At 36.5% G+C, this 23,905-nt stretch overlaps 2 protein-coding genes across 2 annotated transcripts in view; one reads left to right on the top strand and one right to left on the bottom strand.

The window, feature by feature from the left end:
* Nucleotides 1-10,483: 10,483 nt before the first annotated feature.
* mchr1a (melanin-concentrating hormone receptor 1a) lies at nt 10,484-12,355 on the bottom strand. The gene is made up of 2 exons (XM_087257180.1): nt 12,016-12,355; nt 10,484-11,690 (listed from the first exon to the last, which is right to left on the bottom strand). The coding sequence occupies exons 1-2, from the start codon at nt 12,080-12,082 to the stop codon at nt 10,696-10,698; spliced, it is 1,062 nt and encodes a 353-aa protein (XP_087113306.1). The 5' UTR covers nt 12,083-12,355; the 3' UTR covers nt 10,484-10,695.
* A 637-nt stretch (nt 12,356-12,992) lies between these two features.
* Nucleotides 12,993-23,905, top strand: part of grb2a (growth factor receptor-bound protein 2a) — a 38,463-nt gene continuing 27,550 nt past the window's right edge. The window contains 2 exon segments of the mRNA NM_001007769.1: nt 12,993-13,330; nt 15,792-16,031. Of these exon segments, the coding sequence (NP_001007770.1) occupies nt 15,954-16,031 (78 nt within the window). The 5' untranslated portion in view covers nt 12,993-13,330; nt 15,792-15,953.

The following is a 23,905-nucleotide window of genomic DNA, read 5'->3' as shown; positions in this document are numbered from 1 at the left end:
GGTTAATGTTTTTTTATTGGTGGGGACATTTTAATAGTCAATGGATATTGATAGGGATATCAATATGGGGATACGGTTTATGCTAGCAGCCGATTAGCCTACAAGGTTACATCAAAGTTCCTCTACTCTATAGGGGTCCCCTATTGTCTACCTTTAATCGACGTTTAAATCTAAATCCCCTTAAATCCCATGTGTCATTACCTCTGACTTTGCGCAGCAAATAATTTTTTGCCACATCAGTTTCAACACAGGTGTTAGCTGCCTGCAGCACTGGCTTCTAGGTCGTGTAGTTCTCTTTTAATTGTGTTACATTGTAGACATATTAAAAAAAAAAACTAAAAATTTCGGCCCTATTGGTTGATTTCCACTCCCGCCTGCTCCTGTTTATATTTAATCCTGTACCGTCTCAATGCCGTGATTAATAGCAAAGATGACTCCCATCCCTCGGAAATCCCACGGGAAACCCGTGACCTGTGGGATTCCCGAAAAAATGTCATTCTCTAGTGTGCACTTGAGTAAATTATGATGACGATTTTTATGCCTTCACTAGGGGAAATAATTTGATTATTGTTAGCTCCACAGCTAACTGTCAGGCACCTGTAGAGTTAATGCATTCCAGTAAAAAAAATACAAATAAAATGGATCAGGTGCTTTTTAAAACTAATGACAGTGAATAAATGAAAGTGTAACCAGTGAGTCGTCTGACAAAAAAGTGCCCTTCTGAATCAAATCAGTAGGATGCCCATCTGGATCTTTCACTTATTTTGAAGACACTACCGACTACGTTTACAGGGATATGGTTGTTAGCGATGTCAGGCGTTTGTTATTGTAGCTTATAGAAGGCAAAGTGCGCAGTACGGCACATGCGGTGAGTGAGTCACTTCATCAACACGCATGATCACGTTTATCCAAATGGCTTAAACTAAGCATTCTATGGCTGTATTTTAAAAAGTAATTATTCTGACACACCAACATGCAGCAGATGCTTTACAAAAGTTGTATGTGGGAAACACGTCAAACTTATGTCATGTGAGGGCTCATGGAATCAACCTAAAGGTGAGGAATGGACTATCATTGACAGCTTGTGACATTATCTGGCATTTTCAGTATGTTTACATGGACACCAATACTCTGATTTTAATTTGAAGACACTCTGATCAAGAGTCTACCACAGTAACAGTGATTTTGATTATCTTAAGGGACCACAGACACTGCGTAGAAAACATGTATAGGCTGGTGACACAATGACGTTGATAGATCTATGTGCTATAAAATGTAACTGGGAATCTTGAATGTAACATTCAAAAAGCAACTCATGTAAACACCTGAATCATATCATTGTCTTATTCAGATTAGAGCAAATTATTAGATCACTGATGTCCATGTAAAAGTAAAGACAATGTAACCCACCAAATTTACCTGTTCCACATGTCTTTGGACTGTGTGGGAAACCGGAACCCCTGAAGGAAACCCACGCGAACACAGGGAGAACATGCAAACTCCCCACAGAAACGCCAACTGAGCTGAGAATCGAACCAGCAACCCAGCGACCTTCTTGCTGTGAGGCGACAGCACTACCTACCGTACCACTGCTTCGCCCAAAATAAATATATTAATGCAATTCAAATAAATAAAATATAAATTGGTGTTTACTTTAAACTTTTTAGAAATATGTTTATATTGTTCAATTATAATGATGATGCAAAAGTGTTTTTCAAATGATATACCTAAAACATTTCTACTGTCCTAAATACGAATTCAGGGAAGGTACACAATTCTGAAAATACTTGGCAACAAATTCACAGCCTGAAACATGACTGGAGGTTTGCGTGTTAATGGCTATTTGTATCATCTTCTTGTGATTACCTGTGATTATTTGATGTGATCTAACTGAAAATAATTTTTGAAACGTGCAAGAGCCATATCACGCTGCAGCCCAAGGCCGGTTTACTCACTGAACCTTAGTAGGACTGAGACTGGTCAGTACCTAAATAGGAGACCACATGGGAAAACTAGCTTGCGGTTGGAAGTGGTGTTAATGAGGTCAACAGGGGGTGCTCAACCTGTGGTCTGTGTGAGTCCTAATGTCCCAGTATGGTGAAGAGGATATTGTACTGTCAGTGAGGGCTGTATTTTGTACAAGAAAATGGCTCTATCACTGTCTCTCCACTTCTCCAGTAGCTAGTATGTGGTGAGTGCACTTTCACCATTGTCCAAGTGGCTTCTGTCACATCATTCAAGTGAATGCTGTGCACTGGTGGTGGTGTGGAGAGAGCCCCTCGCGATTGTGAACTGCTTTGAAAACTGCACAAAAATAATCCTTTCTTCATCAGTAATTTGTCCCTGTAAATAGCATTAGTGTGAAAAGGAACAATATTTGTCAATCTGCCCCATAGCATTCATTAGAAATGACAGTCAAACATATTGTGACATATTTGCAGTTTCAAAAAAATGTATAGGCCGCTGAGGCACATATTTCTAATGAGCCTGTGTTTATTTTTCTCATATACTTTGCAAACACTTAGAAAAGAAAACACTGAAACACTGTCTGCAGGGTGCTTTCAGAAATTAGTTGGAGAGACAAAGATAATGGCTCTGCAGGGTTTTGCCTTAAAGGTAATGGGACGCAAGACAAGTCAAATGAGGAAAAATTGTCAGCAATGATTGAGTTTCTGTGCAGGTGCTTGCCAGAGGAGCATTTGATCGGGTTGTTTGAAAAGCAACAACTAAATACTAAACATATTTCCACTCAAATATTGAGCCACCTCTTATCTGCTGGCTGATAGCTGATAACATAGTTAGTGATGGTGTTTCAGAGGGCATGGAGTTTGAGACAGTGTACGAGCGCTGCTGCTGCCATGCGCTGTTCAATGTATTTCCTTTATGCTTATTGCCAATGACTTTATTCTTTAATGCGGAGCGCTCGTTATTGCACCTGTTTTAGAACCTCCGATTCAGCTGCCTATGGGAGAAAAGACTGGGAATAATAAACCACAGAAAACAGTCAAACTACTTGCTCTACAAACAAGTGTTTGCATGACTATACAGACAAAGCAGAATAATATAATGAGAAACCATCAATTTGCAACATCAAGCAGCAGAATAAGCTGTTTTTAACATCTAAAAATGAATGGAAGTAAATGAGACCGGAAGTCTCAAGCCAAACAGATTCTAACAGCTGTGCCAGCTTGTACACAAAGAACAAAGTGAATATAGCCTCCACTTCTAGCAGTTATGCACAAAATCAGATGTGAGTAAAAGGCGTTTTTTTTCAGTTCTATCTGCATGCCTTTGCAAGAGAAGAACACTGAATTTTTATGTTGTTTGAATTGGGCCTTACAGATGTCGATACATCCACAATACACAGCAGTCTCTGAAAAGATCCTTGCTTTACATTCTCGACTGAGCCATTGTTGAGATGGAAAAAAGTGACATGATAAACAGTACCTTGTCCTGTGCTCTCATCTCGCGCATTTCTACATGGTTTGCTCTTGAGCTCTCTGTATTTGCTTGTTAGCAATACAGAAGTCTCCCAAAAAAAGACGCTTTCATCTGTTATCTTTAAAGTCTATATTACAATTAACAATCAAGAAATACCTTTTGATTTTCTATTTAATGCCTCTTTTAAAGTCTCTCTTTGTGCTTGTAAACTTTATTATTAGCAAACAGATTAGTCACAGAACTATGATCATGATTGTTTACATGACGGTATGTTTTTTTTAATCATTTATTGTTTGTCATATTTGCTGTGTTACGGATTATACACTGTTATTTGGAGTGCAATTTTGCGTGCACGACATGATTTGTGGAGTGCCGTGTGATTACAGAAACGCATGCATTTGCTTTGAAGATAAAAGAGCACTCAGATGCTATATTGATGACTTTTACAGGAGTAATTTTAATGAGCAATTGACATTTTAGAGTGGCTGGAGTGCCGTCAACCTTTTAGCGCATCTTGAAGCAAAAAGCTGTAATTATAAATGATCACATAAGTATTGACAACAAAAAAAAATGTTCACATTGTGAAATTTTTATGGTTATGCTTTCTCTGATGCAATACTTTGAGATATAATGAGGATATGCTTTGAACCTGCTGTTGAATACATGACTGAAGCGAATATACAGTCTAGTAAATTGTTCATCTGTGGACATGTCAAGGCATCAGGATTCAAAAGAGGTCTATGAAAGTCTCGGTTGGCAAGCAACTTTCTGTTGCTGTGACAAAATACATTCATTATGTATTCCTCATTAAGACAGCTACAGTATATGAAGCAGCTTTTGCTCTTTCCGCTCCTCTTTATGGCCCAATGATTTTTCTGTTTAGAACACAAACAACCTAAAATCTTTTATGTCTGTATGAAACTTGAAGAGGGCTGAACAAAATTTCAAGATGAATGACGGGGTGATGTGTGTAATATCTGTGGCACAAATGGCACAAAACAGCAGGGCACAACCTCTCAAGCAGAACTGTCTTTCCACAATTATTTTCTCAACAGAAACTTACAGAAAGCCTTGGACCACCATAATCAGGTTTAAGATGAATCACATCAAGCTTGAAAAGACCAAAACAATCTCATGTCAACTTTTTGATTTAGTGACTAATTTTTATGTATTTGTACAATCTCATCGGTACAATTTAGCATTACTTGCTTATCCCCCATGATGGTTGGGTTTAGGGATAATGTTGGATGCCATTCCTCCTTCTTAAAATCCTACATTTTTATAACAGAACTATACGAATTTGTATGAATTAGCCACTAAACTGACAAAACCTAAAATAGTTTCCTCATGAGATCAGGCTGAAAAGACGTGCTAGATTTAACAATGAAATAAGCTACTCATACCATTAGCATTCTGAAGGACATGTAAACATGGTTTTTAAAACAAATACTTTAATTGAGAAAGAATGCTTTCAATTGATCAGAAGTGACAGTAGTTTACAATAACACAACATTAATAATGTCACAAAACATTTCTGTTTCAAATAAATGTTTGTTTTTCCCATGTTTCTTCCTAAACATGGATAAATTCATCATTTTGAAACAAATGTATCATGGTTTACACAACATATTACACAAAGTTTTACACAGTACAACTGTTTCCAGAATTCCAGAATTCAGAATCAAAAATATCAGAAGTCAGCAACTTTCTGTAGATTTCACCATCAAACCACTGATTAACACTGATTAATATTTACATTAAAATTGTCAAGTAATTCAAGACAAATAAAGAGTCAACAATATTTATAAACAAGACACAGAACAGTATAAGACAAATAAAATCAAACTAATAAGCTGTTAGATATATAATGATATTTTAGTGAGTGTTTGAAAAGTTTGAGTGAATGAATTTAGCAGTTTGCAATTCTGCTGAAGTCTTGTTTCCATGGTGAGTGTGTCTTCATTATTTGGTGGATTTATCTTCAGTGTTTTTAGGTAGTGTCATTTTTTCTATCCGTAAACCCTTTTTGTTAAAAATAAATCTTAAAATTACATAATGGGGTGGCACAGTGGCTAGCACTGTCACCTCACAGCAAGAAGGTTGCTGGTTCGAGTCCCCACTGAGTCATTTGGCAATGCTGTGTGGAGTTTGCATGTTCTCCCCCGTGTTGGCGTGGTTTTCCTCGGGGTCCTCCGCTTTCCCCCACATTCCAAGGACATGCGGTGTAAGTAAATTGAATAAACTAAACTGTCCGTAGGCCGCGGTGGCGCCATAGGTAGCGAGATCAGTTCCCTCCGGGTGCTCCGATTTTCGATACAAGTCCAAAAATATGCGGTAAGGTAAGTTAAATTGTCCATAGTGTATGTGTGTGAATGGGAGTGTATGAGTGTTTCCCAGTGATGGGTTGCAGCTGAAATTATGCGCAGCATAAAACATATGCTGGATAAGTTGGTGGTTCATTCCGCTGTGGTGACCCCTTATAAATAAAGGGACTAAGCCGAAAAGAAAATGAATAAATGAAATTGGCCATAGAGCATACAGTAAGTGTGTGTGTAAATGCAAGAGTGTATGGGTGCTTCCTAGTACTGGGTTGCAGCTGGAAGGACATCCGCTACGTCAAACATATGATGGAATAATTGGCGGTTAATTTCGCTGTGGCAACCTCTGATAATTTAGACACTAAGCCAAAGGAAAATGAATAAATTTCGCAAGGGCTTCTAAAGAAGTATACGTGAATTTTACACTTAACAACACATGACACTTTATTTTTTTTGTGTGTGTGTGATTTAAAACTCACTGGGTTTAGATTGTTGCATTTACACAAAGAGAAACTACCAAAAACTACAACGGCATCATCACAACATTTTAATTACAATAACAATATTCAAAAATTTCTACTGAATTATTTCCTGTATTCCTCAATGGAGAAGATAAACATATATACAACTTATAATGATAATAATATATTAGTGGATTACTCAGTAAAATTATACAAATGTTCACTTTTTTTTTCCAAATACACAATGTAAATGCACACAGAGAACACAGAGATGACAGCATGTCAATCTATTGTTCCAAGACTTTGTTGTTTTTTTCTTTTTAGTTTTTTTTCTTTAGCTATAATTAATATTATATTCACAGTGTTAACATTGTTTTACTGACAAAACAAGCAGCTGCTGTGTTTTTTGTTCTGCGGTGATGGATGTATTGTGATTCCTCAGCATGTAATTGAACAACTGCTTAAAGATTCTTGACTACACCATACAGTAATTATATACAACTGTTCCACCTGACTGTCAATCATTCTATTGTGCTCTGTAAGCTAATTTTCCATCTATACCAAGAAAGCAAATTCATCATAAATAAATAAATTAATTAATTTAAAATAATAATAATAAAATAAAATAAATACACTTCCACACCTCAATTGCATTTTTAGATATTCATGAAAAGCATCATATTAATTAATAATTGATTAATTAATTATTTGAAGCCAAATTTCAGAGGCACATTTGTTGCTGTTGATCTGCTAGCCAACTCTGTTGACTTACAATTGTGTATGATCATTTCTTATGTTATATTTTCTATATTAATTTTATTAAATCATTATTCTCTACATCTATACAAACACCTTACATGTATACAAAGATATAAGGTATTTTTGATTTAGACTGAAATTCAAAATGTAGGACCTGTATGTCTTTGAATTTGTACCTAAAGTTGTTTTCAAGGGCTGATATTTGCGAAGTTCTGCTCCGTTGTTTTTTCAAAACCAAAACATATCTTCCCTAGATTTATCTGACCTTGCCAATTTTGCGCCACCACTGACATAGCCTTCACACTGACCTAACTCTGGTGGAGGAACCATTTTAATATTTAGATTAGTGACATATCAGATAAGTTTGTTTGTCATTTACTGATCAGCATAAACATCTGGTGCTGATAAAGTCCAGAAAATAAATCAAAAACTGTGACTTCAGTGGTTCAAAAAATATGTAAAAATGATTGGTATGGTAATGTTTGATCCAAGATTTAATCCAAAATATTTTTATTTGTGTTCCGAAGATAAATGAAGGTTTTGAGATTGGAATGAGATGATGGTGAGTAATTCATTTAGTCTTAGACTAATGTATTTGCTGTTTATGTGAAGTTTTACATCATATCTGTTATACTGATTATCTGACTAATCACTTTCTAAAGTTAATTATTCACCTGTAATTTGGCTACCTTTTTCCATTTTGAACTTTTCTACAAAATAGTGGGTCACTCATCTGATAAACATTCTTTAACAGAAAAAAAGAAAAGAAATGTTAAAGGGGAAATGAACCACTCATTCAAGTTGGATTAGGTTCCACTTTAATGAAAATTCATTAAACAAACTTGAATAATGAAATTAGAAGAAAACACAGTGTTTTACTATAGCTTTTAGACCTAGAGTGCCTCCATCTTGGAATGTCGCTGTTTCTGACATCACGGGGTTGGTTCCGTTCCCTCAGCTGAACAGATACAATGTAAGTAATGGACTGAACATGGAGACTGGACAGCCTAACTTAACCCAAAACGTGAAGTTGTGGATGTGAAGCAGGATGTGTGTCTAATAAAAAAAAAAAAAAATATATATATATATATATATATATATATATATATATATATATATATATATATATATATATATATATGTGTGTGTGTGTGTGTGTATATATTTATTCAACAGTTCTGTCTGGTTCTCGAATCTGATTGGCTGATAGCCGTGCGATATTCTGCAATATCAGAACTCCTACAGCCTCTTTACTCTTTGTGTATTACTGCGCCCACATACACCCAGCAAAAAGCAGACACTACAGATCTAAAGTTTAAAAGATGCTTTTAACCTTTTTAACAGCTGTTTAACTGTCAGCTTATGATTTGAATCCAAGGCGGAAGAAAGTAGTTCCTCATACAAAAGGGTTTTTGAGACTCTCCATGTTTGATTTAGTTTTTATATACACAATTATGCCATCAAACTGTTGTATAAACGCAATATCACACTCGTAGCAGTGCGATATGGCTGTATATCGGCACTGGTGGGGGCACTAAGGCACTCGGCCAGCGGCCTCGTGCCAATGCAAGCCTCCCACCAGTGCCGATATACAGCCATATCGCACTGCTACGAGTGTGATATTGCTCATATGTATATATTTTTTTATATTCTATTTTTATTTATTCCCTTTGTATTAACGATTATTTGATGTGATTTGGTCCATTTTTTGTTTAATTTTGCCTTAACTTATTGTATGGATTTCAACTATGGTAGTAATGGACTGGAGCCATAGACTGGACAGCCTAATTTAACCCAATGTATGAAGTTGTGGATGTGCCTCGCAGAGCTGGTGCAAATACAATAAATACAAGCATTTAAGTTGTGAGTGTATTTTTTTTTTAATACCTTTAGTTAGATGAGCTTTGGTCCACTTTCTCACAATGCTCCAGCGCTGCCAGACCAGGGGATTTACATTCAGATTAATGCATCGATTAAAATCATACATGACTTCACGCTTTATTAAGTCACGTGTTTGTAGATTATGTCAAGACATATTTCCTTTTCAAGTCGATCAAGTTGATCTTTCAACATGTATGAAGGATGTAAAAATCGGCCATGTGAAAAATCGTGCCAATCTTAGTTTGGTTTGAACACGAAAAGAGGTGAGGGCTGTAGTAGTGAAAAGTAAAAGTACTAATGTAATGTAATGTAATGTAATGTAATGTGTATTTATATAGCGCATTTATTGTGTATGGCAATACACCCAAAGCGCTTCACAATCATGAGGGGGGTCTCTCCACACCACCACCAGTGTGCAGCATCCACTTGGATGATGCGACGGCTGCCACAGGACAATGGCGCCAGTGCGCTCACCACACACCAGCTATTGGTGGAGTGGAGAGACAGTGATCGAGCCAATTCGGTGGAAGGGGATGATTGGGAGGCCATGATCGTATCGGCCGATAGAGGGACTTTAGCCAGGACACCGGGGTTACACCCCTGCTCTTTCACGAGAAGTGCCTTGGGATTTTTAATGACCACAGAGAGTCAGGACCTCGGTTTAACGTCTCATCCGAAAGACGGCGCCCACTGACAGTTTAGTGTCCCCTTCGATTTTACTGGGGCATTAGGACTCACACAGACCACAGGTTGAGCGCCCCCTGCTGGCCTCACTAACACCACATCCAACAGCAACCTAGTGTTCCCTAGTGGTCTCCCATCCAGGTACTGACCAGGCTCAGCCCTGCTTAGCTTTAGTGAGTAACCGGTCTTGGGCTGCAGGGTGACATGGCTGTGGCATTACTAGCTCCATTATGTCAGCACCAGACCTTGTTGAAACCATGGTTGAAACCCAGACATCGTCAGGCAGATTAATAGAGAGAGTGGACCAAAAATGCATCAACAGATTGTTAATTAAAGGCGAAAAAAGAAATATAGAATAAATAATTATATCCCTACTGAAAAATCCAGCTTAAACCAGCCTAGGCTGGTTGGCTGATTGTAGCTGGTTGACCAGCATGCTTTAAGAGAGGTTTTGGCCATTTCCAGGCTGATTTCCAGCCTAGTCTTAGCTGGTCAGGCTGGAAAATGACCAGTTAAATCCAGCTAAAACCAGCTTGACCAGCCTGGTTTTGGCTGGACTCCCAGCTTGATAAGGCTCATCAAGCTGGTTTTAGCTGGTCATCTACCAGCCTGACCAGCTAGGATCAGGCAGGAAATGGCTGGAAACCAGCTTGGAAATTGCCAAAACCCCTCTAAAACCAGGCTGGTCAACTAGCTAAAACCAGCCAATCAGCCTTGGCTGGTTTAAGCTTGATTTTTCAGCATGGTATATATATATATATATATATATATATATATATATATATATATATATATATATATATATATATATATATTAGACGTCCATCTTTGCACCAGCCACATCCACAACTTCACACATTGGATTAAATTAGGCTTTATAGTCTCCGTGTTCAGTCCATTACTTTCACTGTCTGTTCAGCTGCAGGAAGATGGCGGTGCCCTAGGTCTAAAATCTATAGTAAAATATGCCGTTTTCTGCTAAACGGTTTTATTAATTGAGTTTGTTAGATATTTTCTATGAAAGTGAAAATCAATTTACAAAATAATGTAAACTTGAGTGAGTTCTTCATTTCCCCTTTAAGCAGGGGTACCTCAGGTTGAGTTGTTTTAAAATTACTCATCTGTAGGTATTTATTGGAGCAGACATTTGTTTACTCTGAATTGTCAGCAGGAACATGTCGTTGGCAGTCTGTGGCAAGACGAAGGGACACAGTGGCCTCCGTGCTGCTCGGGTTGACCCGGAAGCGATTGTGCGCAGGCTGGATAGCAACTATGAACTGTCTCTTAAAGGTCTTACTCAGAATTATATAGAGAAAAGGGTTAATGCAGCTGTTAGCATAGCCCATGCTAATGGCCACATGATAGACATAATAAAACGAGGCACTGGGTTTCTGTATTCCCAAATGGACAATCTGAAGGATGTAATATGGAGCCCAACAGATGAAAAAGGCCAAACAGATGGCCACAGCCATCCGAGTCACACTTTTGGTGCGCACCTGTTGGTTCCTCGGAGGAAGAGGTGCCACTGTGGTAGACATATGCTTTAAGATTTTAAAGAAAACCACACAAATAATCGTGAGTGGGAGGGCGAACGCAAGCACAAACTGATAGATGGTGAACCAGCAGATGTTGGTGGATGGATTTGGTAACAGGAGAGCACATCCCACCTGGCCACTGTGAAGAGGCATCAAACCAGTGTACATAAGGACAGGGGTGATGGAGATAAGAGAGAGTGCCCACACCGCCGCCACCACAGCACTGGCCACACAGGTTGTCCGCACATGGTTGAAGCGAAAAGGGTGGACAGTAGCCACATACCGGTCCAAGGTCATCACTGTAAGGATGTAAGTACTCACTGTCTGGCTGTTAGAATCTAAGGCAGATATAACTTTGCACATAGTGGCTCCAAAACACCAAGATCCATTGCCCAGGAGCTGATGGATGAGAAAAGGCATGCCGAGAAGAAAAAGCAAATCCACAATCGAGAGATTGAATATGAAAATGTCTGGTACTGTTTGTTTAGCCTGGCATTTAGTCTTTTTAATGATGGTGTAGACGACAATAGAATTTCCAGAGATACCCAAAAAACATATAATTCCAAAAATACTGGGCAAGATGGCATTTCCATACTGGTCATCCGTGTTCACTAAGCACACAACACATGCACATAGAAAAACCATAAACTTAAACTTAATGACCACAGCGCTTTCACATATTTATTCACAAAACACTGATATAGCTACTGAATATATGTTTATTTAGCATATATAACTTCACACATACTAATGACAACAACAATAACAATAATTGATATCTTTGCAGAATTATACAGATATGTAACTTTACAAATGTTAACTTTGCATTAAAACATTCATGACAAGTTCATACAGTAACTTCTGTTTCTGTATCACCTAATCTTTAAGTTAATTACTTCAGCATATCAAAAATTATTTCCTGCATTATCTCCTTACCTTGAATTTGTTTCGACGAGTTAGACAGACGCAGAGATGAGTTTTCAGAGTCTTCGGGGAAATCCATGGTGAAGACTGTGAAAGAAATGCCGTATCAACCTCTACCTCTGCAGACAGCAGAGCATCTAATAACTTTCTCACACGGAAAGTCACACCTTCAGCACCGCCTTACATTTGTTGTTTAGGCAGTTCTGTTTTCGCCGCACACGCACATAGGTACGCATTTAATAAAGTTACATTAAAACGAAACAATAGAAACTTGTTTGACGAGTGAGATGATGAGAAGCATCACCAGCTGCAGCAGCCTTAATACATGAATGTCTCTGTGCAGAGACGGGTTATAGCACAAGAGGACACCTCTAGTTGTGGAATGGAAACTGCACCTCTGTTCATGATGGGGATCAGCAAGTGCAAACGTTCCCATTTTTACTAAATGTTTGCTGATGTTCAAACGTCGATGAGAGTTGTACGTCCTAAACTTGATGTTGTGTTCTTGACGCAGCGCCTATTCGATACATTATAGGCTTTTTATATCTAATAAATATAAATTATTGAAATAATATGAATATAATAAATAAGAAATATAAATAAACATTAAATATAAATGAGAGTTGTTTATATTTAGGCAATATAATTCGGTCTATTTATCTTTACATTTTGGTAAAGCTGATAGTGACACACTGCATAACTTTGAATGAACTGTTTTTTAACGCCTTACCTCAAATGTGCAAATATATCCTAGATTTGATTAATTTGCCTACCTTTCTGTTTATACTCAGCTTGCATGTGTGTGTGTGTTTCTCTTTGTAATGCAAATTATAGTGAAATAAAAATAAATCGACTTTACTAACACTTCTCCGAAAAATAGTGGAGCATATCATTTTTAACCACTAGATGTCGCTCCGGTCATCTGTGTGTCATCATGCTGCATTATTCTCATGGACAACTGGATCCACCAATCTCTCCTGTTTTATGCCAATCTGTACTAATGTCTTCACTGCGAGACTACAAGGCTTTGATAGCAGGACACGCGCGTTTAAATCGCATCGACTGATATGTGAAACACTGTCGACCTGTGTAGTTTCACTTGAAACAAGTCAGCGTGCGAAGTTTTTGTTTGGACCTTTCCATCTTTGTGGACCATTACACGAAGGAAGCGGAAATTACCAGCCAGCCTGCTTTTCTCAGAGAGCTGCTGCGGAGTTGGGAGAAATGGAAAAGCGATCACTATAACATCATTTTGCTGTTGTTAAGATTAAGTATTTATATATAGATATTTTTTTTCGCTGCACAGCGGAAGACTCTGCACCTCTGGGTAAGTGATGTTTCTACACGAATGGGAAGAACATTCCATCCGTTTCAGACAGATCGATGGCTATCTGCAGAGAAAAGATTAAACAACATAGGAAATATTTTTATTAAGTTACTCACAGGTTTTATAAGTTTAGTGACAAAACAAAGGTATCTTCAAAATCATATAAATCACCTAACGACCCCCTTAAAATTCACATATAACTTGTACTAAAATGATATTAAAGCCTAACGTTATTATTACTCATCTACATCTGCAAATGTGCGACGAAAGTTAAGTGTAATGATGTCTGATTACAAGATGATGCTTGTGGCCCACTGCACATTATTCATTGTTCAGGGGATTCTCGCACTCACAGCAAGCTTGCAGCGTGTTGACAGCTTTATTATATTTGTAAAGGTCTTGTTACTAGTATGCTTAAACACAGCGAACTGTGTCGAATAGAAGAGTGAACAAATCATTTAAGTGAGTCATTCTTGTTCAGTCCGATGCAGTGACTCGTATTTTGCTCATAATTCAGCGCGTGATTCCATTGGCCTTTCTCTACTTAGGCCGCGAAGGAGCACATTTTATTGGTTGAATCGTGTGACCGAAAAAGACAATCTCGATTCGCGAATCGTAATAATTAGGCGAAAAGGGATGAAGAATTATGGCCATGCAAAATTAAAATGAAACAGTGACTTATACTGAACACATAGATTTTGTTTTATATATTTATTTTAAAAGTGATGCCTAAAAGTCATGTCTGTTGTGGTGTGTGACGACATTTTTAAGCACACTATTTTGTTGATTTGAGAAATGTTAACAATTAGCTTTAAAAAAAGTTTCACATAGTGTAAATGTGTTATCTGGGTGAATACTATAGTAATCTTGTCACTGTGACTTGACCTTCACACACATCATTCACACTAGGGCTGCAGAATATTGGAAAAATCTAACATTGCCATATTTTGTTGTTCTGTAATATGTTGTGTGATATGAATACACTTACACAAGATGACTTGAATATCTCTATTAGGAAAGAAAAAATAATTTTAAATTGATTGAGATGATTCTGTAAAGATGTGCATCTGCATAAAATAGGGCTGTTCGATTAATAGAAATTGAATCGCAATCGCAATTTGAAATGTTGCAATTGGAGTAGCCTGTGATATATATATCATTTAATTTAATTACCCCCACCCAGAGTAAATGCATGACTGCCGTCTGTTTGTAATAGTCTTACTAGCCAATTGAGTGAGCACACTTTCGTTCTGCCCAATCAGAATTGCATACTCAAACTATGCGTAAAACCCTCAATAAAAAAAAAAATTTAATTAAAAAATTAAAAAAGCATGGACAATTGAGATTATGGTGTCTTCTGCTTCAGAAGCATTAATAGACAAATTAATATAAAAGAAAAACAGGACTTTAGTAATCAGGGAACATTTTGGTTTCAAAGTCACAGGCACCAAACAAAAACAGGTAATTTTTTGAGAGCTGTCGCAAAATTGTTGCCATGGCTTACAGATTATTGAGCAAAAGGTTGACTACAAAAAATTAAATTGCAAATCAAATCACAAACCAATTAGGTATTTTCCCCATTACTTCGTTATATTAATTATGAATTAAAGTTATTAAAGATACAATTTCTTATGCCTGAATGCTTTTAAAATACTCATACAGTCACAGGCCTCAAAGACACATGCAAATGAGAAATTGTTATACAAACTCAAAATTGCGGATCCTGCTATGGGACTATTGCGAATGATCACACTGCAATATCGATACTGAAACGCTATATTGTGCGGCCTTAATTCACACACATTCTCCTGTTGCCTTCTGGTATAGTGAACCAGATAGCAGACATAAACATTCTGAATCAAAAACATCTTAAAGTAAACATCTATTTGATATCTGACAGGAGATGACTCTTGTATGTTTTTATATCATTAATTAATAATATGTAATTAATTGGATTATCTTTTAAATCTTTTTCCACAGACACATACACACAATTATGACATAATAATTCTTACTCCAACCATGCAAAAGCTGGCAAACCTATTCATAAATGCTGTTTTACTCCTGCTATATTGGAATCACAGGCAATAATCGAATCCCCACAACCGCTAGCATTTAAAAAAAGGCCTCACATTGAGTAATGAAGAATTAGTTTGTTGTAAAAATGTAAAAGACATTATTTGTTGTGACTTTACTATTGCTACTAATTTGTCAGACCTGCATGTCTCAAAATCTCACCAGCACTCGGTATTACCAAGGCACCCCACACCACCTCTCTTATTGGCTCATAGTCGGTTGCAAGAAGACGTCAGCTCGACCCAGTTATTCCCTTCCATTTGTATTTGCATACATTGCATGGCTGCTTCACACTAGATCTGATTAAAAGGCACCCAAATCTTTTCCTGATGCTTTGAACCATAGATAACTATATTTGGTTCAAAATCTCTGTGTCCGTTTGCAGGTTGACGGCAAGCAGACAAAGAAGATCTGTCACTCCACGGTCAGCAGGGACAAGGACAGAAATTAGGAGACTGAAGCAGATCAGTCAGAGGTTTTATTCTTGACTGTAGAAGCACTTCTTTTTGGACATTTATATCCGTCTCTTGTCCACAAAGTCATTGGCATGGAGGCAATAGCTAAATATGACTTCAAAGCTACTGCGGATGATGAATTAAGTTTCAAGCGAGGAGAGATTCTTAAGGTAAGTGCTGATTATTACTGTTGCATTTTTCATTCTTATCTTTCTATGTGATCAAGACATAAAGAACCTGATTTGTGCAGCGATTTCTAGATGTTCTGTTTACGTAATAGACACTGATTAACTTTAATGATTTATCTTTTCTGCTGGAGATACTGTTGTCCTAAAAAAAATGTAAATAAAAAAATCTTACACGTACCTTAGGAATGGTATTACAGAAAATTTTGGCAGTTTTAAAACCTTGACTTTTCCATACCGCAGTATACCTTGAAAATGGTATTGTTCCATGCCTAAGCGTTGCATTTCTTTTTTGTATCATGAAGCCTTGCAAATCTGCTTTAAACTGACCTAAAATTAAATGAATCTGTATTTCTGTTTTGAAAATTAACTTTTAATTTACATTTGTTATTTCCAAACTAAAAAATGTATAACTCAAATGTATAATCAAAACTATTTATATCCTATCAAACTATAGATCAGGGGCCGGTTTCAGAAAGGTGGTTAATTGAAAACTGATTATTTAATCCTGAAATGAGAGAAACTTTCCTTTTCAAAATTGGAGAAAGCAGGGTAAGTCAAACCTGTTTCTAAAAGAGAGGTAACTTTAACTCCGAGTCAGTTACCGTGGTAACTTGCTCCATGAACCTAACCTGTTCAGGAGCAGGTTTCATTCGGTCGACTCAGAGTTTCTGTCGGTCTCCTCCCCCTTTTTTTAAGTTGAAGCGGTATTTCTCGCCTTAGACTTACGTTTCGACCCACCTATTTTAATGCTCATTTTGGAGTTGCGCATAAAATGATTGATGGAAACGTCATGATGCACATAACTTCGAAAATACTTCTGTTTTTAAATTCTGTTTTTACTGTTGATATTTGGCACCCGTTAAATCAGGAAGTGGCAATTTTGTTCTCTTTGACTGGAAACGCTGCATTATTCGCACATTTGTGTGTTATTCCAGTTTTGAACATAAATGTAATTGATATATTTGGATGGAAACATTGCTATTGCCTACATTTCAGTCACACAAAGAACAGTCACGTACAAGAATGACTTGTCCTTTTATAATAAACAATTTGCTTAAATTTACTGACCTTCAACAGGGACATGTACTGTTACTAGATTAATGGGATTATTTCTCATTCTAAAAACTATTTTGTTAGTTCTGCTTACATTCTAAATGTCATATCAACCTCTATCACTTAAATAATAAATAGACAGACACACGAGTGCACTTTTAAATATATTAAAATAGATCAACGTGTATAAAAGTGGAAACGTGTGTAAAAATTGCGGTGTGCACGAATTCAGAGTTGGTTTACTCAAAGTTGATTGAGCCAACTTAGATCAGCTGTTCTGAAACCGAAAACTCTTGAGTTTTTAATCTCTTGGTAAATCAACTCAGAGTTCAAGTTTAAACTCCGAGTTGTTTGAACCTTCTTACTGAAACTGGCCCCAGGTTTTAACATGCACACAGGCAAACACAGTTTGGAGTGTTTCCCTCCAGAAGTTAAAATGGATAACATTGTATTGTTTAAAAAAAAAAAAAAAAAGAGTTCTGGATGTTCCTCAAAGGGGTAGTTTCATTTACTTATGCCATCATTTACTTATCCTCCACTTTTTAGAAGAAATGATAAAGAAAACATCCATTGAGATTTTTTTCCTTTTAATGTGGATGTAAGTATCCAATAAGCTTTTTGTGTTTAACAAAAGAACAAAATTCAAGCATAAGATCACAAGTTTGTAATGTTGCAGATTTTTTCCAAAATGGTTCTTACCTGTGATTGTCCAACATTTTCACTGACTGCATGAAGGAGAGATTTCTTGACTAAACCAAGATATGCTGCGCAGCAGACCCAAAATTTGAGAATTTTTGAGCTCTCGGTTTATCAAATGCAAAAGTATCTTTCTGGTGAACTCGGCATGCCTTGCTCAACCCCACATTAAAAATTCAACATGGCTGCTACTTACAAGAAAAAGCCAGTCTTGTTTTTGAAGAAAGCCATAAATTTAAAATTATTTTGAAACCTTCAACTATAACGTGCAGCTCTGCACCTGAACATGTTGCAGTAGTGTATGTGAGGGTTTTCCTTTACATTATTTGGTGTAATATTAACACTGCTACAGCCAACCTAGGTGAACTCAAATTACGCACTGTGATGCTTTGTGTAAATTACTGTTGTAACTTCAGTTAAACTGTAAACAATCTACAACTAACAAACTAACAAAGGGTAAAAAGAGTATTATTTTCCTGTTCATCCATCAAATTTTTAAAGGGAAAATTTTTGAATTGTCTAACAAAAATTAAAAACTTTCAGCAGACAATGAGTAACTGCTAAAAGTCCTTTTTAAAACTGTATGACTACTTTTTGGCTGGTGCGTCAACCTTCACCACATGAGATTTTTTTGTTCTTTTTTTCATCTTTTTTTCATCTCAAATGTAAAACAAGCAATCATATTGTATGCGTTTTCAACCACCCCTAGATGTGGTCAAAAGTGGACACGCTTGCTTGTAATGGGACGACAATGCATCCTAATTGTAAATAGGTATAAATAGAGCCTCAAACAACTTGAACCGGTCGACTATTTCACTACTGTATTTCAATCAGTTGAGGAGCTGACTGTATTTATAAAAGATTACATAGAATACTACTTTCTGTTAATCTTGCCTGTGATTTATACATATTACGGTGCACCATTATGGATTTTAGAAAACTACTTGGTCACACTTTATTTTGATGTCCGTTTGTTGAATTTAGGTTACATTGCATTTACATGCCAACTAATTCTCATGAGGTTATAAGTAAACTGTTAGGTTAGGGTTAAGGTAGGGTTGCAAGGTTTCTTATAGTCAGTTAAATGTCTGTTGATGGAGCAGTATCAACAGATATTAAGCAGACCGTCTACTAATACTCAGTTGGACCATCAAAATAAAGTGTTACTAACTACTTTCCATGCGTTGTGTAACAAAGCTCTAAATCAGTGATAATGTCCAGCTGAGGTTTAAAGCGCACTGTATAATATATTTATATGTATATATTATAATCATCCTTAATTCGAATCTGTCTGTACAAAACATGGCCCACCCATTTGTTGTGTAGGCAGACCCAAAAAAAACCTGAACCCCCTCTTTCCAACACTGTAGTGCGTTGTAGGGGATGAGATTGCATCGTGAAAATGTTCTGCACTGTGAGGGAAAACCATTTTTACTGCATAAAGACGATCATGTGAGGAAATAAATTGTTGAAGGTATCTTTCACAACAATACAACAGTATAGCCTCAACCTTTTTCTTTCATTTTGCTGATGAATGCTACACCAAGCTACCCTACAGCGCGATAGCCACTGGTTATTTGTTATTAAATGAAGGATCAATATCAAAGACTATTGATGTACATGGAACTTATTTGGACCAGCTTCTGTTGCATGCAAATATGTATTTAAATATCTGAGTTGTTCACATCATGCAGCATGTAGCTCCGGTTAACGGGCTAAGTCTAAAAACTTTTGCTATTGTGGCAGACAATACTAAACATATGTTGTTGTTATTACTTGGATTCATGTTGTAAAACAGAGTAATATCGTCACCTTAGAATTATAAGGTTCTATCTGACATTTTTGTCAAAAATGAGTTAACATATTATTAAATGACAAATTATTTACATTATAAGATGTTTTTTTTTCTAAGTTGTTTACATTTTAGGACTTTTTATTTAAAAACAAATGTTACACACATAATGTTATCTATATGGAATGCAAAAACTTATAAATGTAAAAATCTTATAATTTCAAGTTGACGATATGCTGTGTACAAACAAGTGTTGCACCGTTTACTGGTACTATGGTAGTACTGCGATACTATGGCTCCAAAATACTGGTGGTGCTACTGTAGTTTGTAAATGGTTGTATCATCATTAAATGTTCTACAATAATTATGTTGCATGTAAAAAAATCACTAAAATACAAATTTGTGCCAACAAATACAAAATAGACCCCTATTTTATTTTGATATTAACAAATGCGTGGAGCCTTTTCAGACCTTAAAACTGTGTAGAATTCATGCCTTTTATGGTATTGCTGATTTTCCGACACTTCAGTTTGAACACATATCTTAATCGGTTAATTTCTATTCCTGTCAATAAAATTTAGTAGCTACAACGGCCGTAACAATCTCTTAAAAAAAAGCCAAAATATCAACACGAAACTATGAAACAATCGTTGAACACTACCGGTAGCCTAATTTTGTTGGGGGAAAAAAATTGTAACAAATTTCATTTGGCATCCTTTGTTTGTTAATTTTTATGTATTTTTTGTTGGTTAGTTACCTAGAAATTAAATACAAATAACGAATAACAATTAAGGTGAAGTGACATGTGTCAAGACAAATGTCGATATTTTTCCACAGCCAAAACACAAAACGGTTTTGTTGGATAAAAGTGAAATATTCAAAGTTTCAAATAATATCTTATTGTTAACTGTATGACCAAAAAAACTAGAATTGCATATTTTAAAGGGACGGTCTAGAGTGTAATTTTAAGGCAAAATTCAAAGCAATGTGTGCTCCTGCTTTACTTGTGGAAAATCACATAATTTTTTTTTTTATAGATTTTACTTTGATTATATACAGCTACTCCGCTTGCATGAAAACAACATATTTCCTAATTCCTCTGAAAGGCCCGCCCTCAAGAGATTAATCAGCTAACAATGTGCTGTGATTCGCAGATCAGCTCCACGTCACCAGTAAAGCGTCACTCCTTCACAAGCACGCGCTTGATTCTGCTGTGTAAATAGTGTCGGCCAGAGTAGCTGTTAGCTGTATCTGTTGCCTTAATCAGACAGAAAAGCTGTTTCCATCCAAAAATGCGAATGAACTTTATGCCCAAAACTGGATTATCGCATTAAAGACGTGCGAACAAAGCAGAGTTTCCATCCAACGAGTCAAATTGAACAAAATCGTCACTTCCTGATTGCTGGCGCCAAATATCAACAGTAAAAACTGAATTTGCTGCAATAGGAGAAGCTGCGTCGATCTGTTCATCTAATTAAATGACTTGCACCTCAGAAAGCAATCCTGACATGCAGTGAACGCGCGGTTGCGTTTGAAGGTGTCAGACGCGGAGCACAGATGCTCTTTATTCTGGAAGTCATTAATAATATAATAACACTAATACTGAAATGGTCAAGGCGTTTTATAAAGACCAAAAAACATTTCAATTGTTTTACAGTGTGCTCAGCCTGATGGTTTATCCATTCACACACATTTTTATCATCACATTATCTCTTTAAACAAAATCACATGACCTTTTTTAATACGCATGCTGGAATTTGTTCCGTAAAAGTGTTTCCATCGTAGTTTATGCGCATCTTTTCTTACCGAATAAAAAGTTGATCCTACTCAGTTATGTGCATAAGTTTTTTATGCGCATTTTCAAAATTTATGCGCATCATGACATTTCCATCACCCGTTTTTTTAATGCGCATATGCAAAATGCGCATAAAAATAGGTGGATGGAAACATAGCTAATGTCTCCCTTTACATTAAACTTTGAGCATATTACATTTAGAGCTGTTGTTTATGTTCACACAGCTACATTACACATCAACAAAAGTTTAAAATATGACATCATAGTGGACCACCCCTTTGAACTCACTGTTAATAAAAAGCATCTGCTGAAACCCTGCGTCTGTCCCCACGAGTCTGACCGCAATGTGCTTTATTTAAAATAAGAGTCATGTATGTTTGAGCCAGCCTGTCAGATAAAAATGATTAAAACATCAAAATATTTTCAGAAAGCAATCCACCCGCAGTTAAAGTTTATTTTTTAATAGCAGACCCACAAATCAACAGCAGCACCTGGGGATCTCAGTTATATACTGGCATCTATTCTTCTGAATCAAGTGAAATGATACATTTTGTTGAAGACTGCATTTGTATTTAATAACGTGGCATCATTAGGCTGTTAAAATCAGCATGTGTTTTATATATCTGTTTTTGAACACTTCAGGTGACTGAATGATTAATATGGCATTAATAAAATAAGCTGTGGGTGTAAATAGCGAGTTTATTTTTAAAGCAATGAGCTGCATATGCAATTTGACATCCTCAGTGGTTAAACTTGTGCTAAATTATTATTTTATTTATGGAATAACTTACTTTAAATTACTTTATGGAAAAAGTAGATCTTACTTGTCATTATGAGTGTGCTTAAAATTAAACATTGAACTGTTTTAGATTAGCAGGCACAACTACACAGAAATTTAGTTCATTCAAAAAAGTATTTGCAGCTGGTTGTCTTAAATCTTTAAGTAGATATTCATTTAGAACTTAATTTAAATCTTACATATGTACTTCTCAAAGATTTATCAAACTTTTTAAAACTTTATTTAACAAAGGGATGGTTATGCAGGCAAGGGTCAACAGCAGTAAACAGTAACAACTGGGGTGATCCAAGGCATAATCTAATTGAGCAGGCAAAGGCCATGACACGCAGCAAACAAACAATAAACCAGAAGACGGTCCAAAGTCAAAATGAAAACCAGGAACAAGGTAATTATTCATGATAAGCTTCAGGTGTGTGAGTGTGTAATCAAAGTTCATGAACATTAGGTCTGGTTTACGGGGTGTGTAGTCCGGTTTAGTGGCAGATGCGATGTGTAGTGGCCTCTAGTGTGTCTGGTGGGCACTCAACCTGATGACTTTGACAATTATCAAAATGTGTCAAATTGTCAAAGTAACAAGATTTCACTTGTAGAAACATATACTTGATTGTATATTTTAAGTGTTGCATATTGTGTTTTATCACGCTACTGTACTGTATACAGAATACAGGGGTGATGACTCCAGTATTTACTCATGGATACCAAGTTTTATTTTGCATTTCTGGATGAAAAATATATATATATTTTTTTGCAGCCGGTTGCTTTAAAATTTTAATTTTACAAAACTTTTTGTTGTTTACCATGTGGAATTATCGCTAAAAAAATATACATTTTAAGTCTCCTCAATTGAATTCTTTACTTTCATTGAACAAAAGTTCTAAACATGCAGTTAAATAGATTTTTTGAGCAAACTCAACACTGACCAAAAATGTAACAGACCTAGACATGAGGAAATGGGAGCCCTCGAGCTGCATGGTTATAAACCCTCACATGCACATCACACAGGGGCGGACTGGGACTTAAAATCAGCCCTGGCTGGCACTGTAGCCACACCAGCCCACATTACCACACCGACCACCATCTATCAACACACATATTCACTACTTATATTGGTGTACAGATGGTAAAATAATATAAACAGTACTCTATGTAATAGATATTTAAACATTTAATGTATGTGACTGAAACAAAAACAACTCATTTATAACAAATTTATACATACAGTGATTTCATTCATTTATTTCATGCCACAGTAAAATGAACTGCCAACTTACCCAGCATATGTTTTATGCAGCGGATGCCCTCTAAGCTGCAACCCATCACTGGGAGACCCTTATACGGACACATGCACTACGGACAATTAGGCCTACCCAATTCACGTATAGCACATGTGTTTGGACTTGTGAGAGAAACCGGGAGGAAACCCACGCGAACATGCAAACTCCATACAGAAACACCAACTGACCCAGCCGAGAGCATTTCAGTTAATTTTTCAGAGCAATTTTTTGCTTTCTCTGAGTTTTTCGGCACCGCCTTTCCTTTTTTACGGTCCATCTCTGACAATTATCTTGTGTTGCACTTACTGTTTGACATGTAAAAACAATAGATATAAAATGTATTAAAAAATAGCACACCGGCCCACATTTAAAAAATTGTCCGGCCCTTCTGGCATTTGCCAGAATTGCCAGATGGCCAGTCCGCCTCTGACATCACATCACCTGTGG

The sequence above is a fragment of the Danio rerio genome, chromosome 6 (assembly GCF_052040795.2).
Source record: "Danio rerio strain M-AB ecotype USA chromosome 6, GRCz13ab, whole genome shotgun sequence".
Classification (NCBI taxonomy): Eukaryota; Metazoa; Chordata; class Actinopteri; order Cypriniformes; family Danionidae; genus Danio; species Danio rerio.
Note: the sequence above shows the minus strand (reverse complement) of the source record. Positions and strands in the feature narration are given on the sequence as shown.

What these genes read in the sequence shown, in the direction of transcription:
- mchr1a (XM_087257180.1), bottom strand. Translation starts at nt 12,082, where the DNA reads ATGGATTTCCCCGAAGACTCTGAAAACTCATCTCTGCGTCTGTCTAAC. An exon ending in CTCGTCGAAACAAATTCAAG is followed by an intron (nt 11,691 to 12,015) that starts GTAAGGAGATAA and finishes TTGTGTGCTTAG; the next exon opens with TGAACACGGATGACCAGTAT.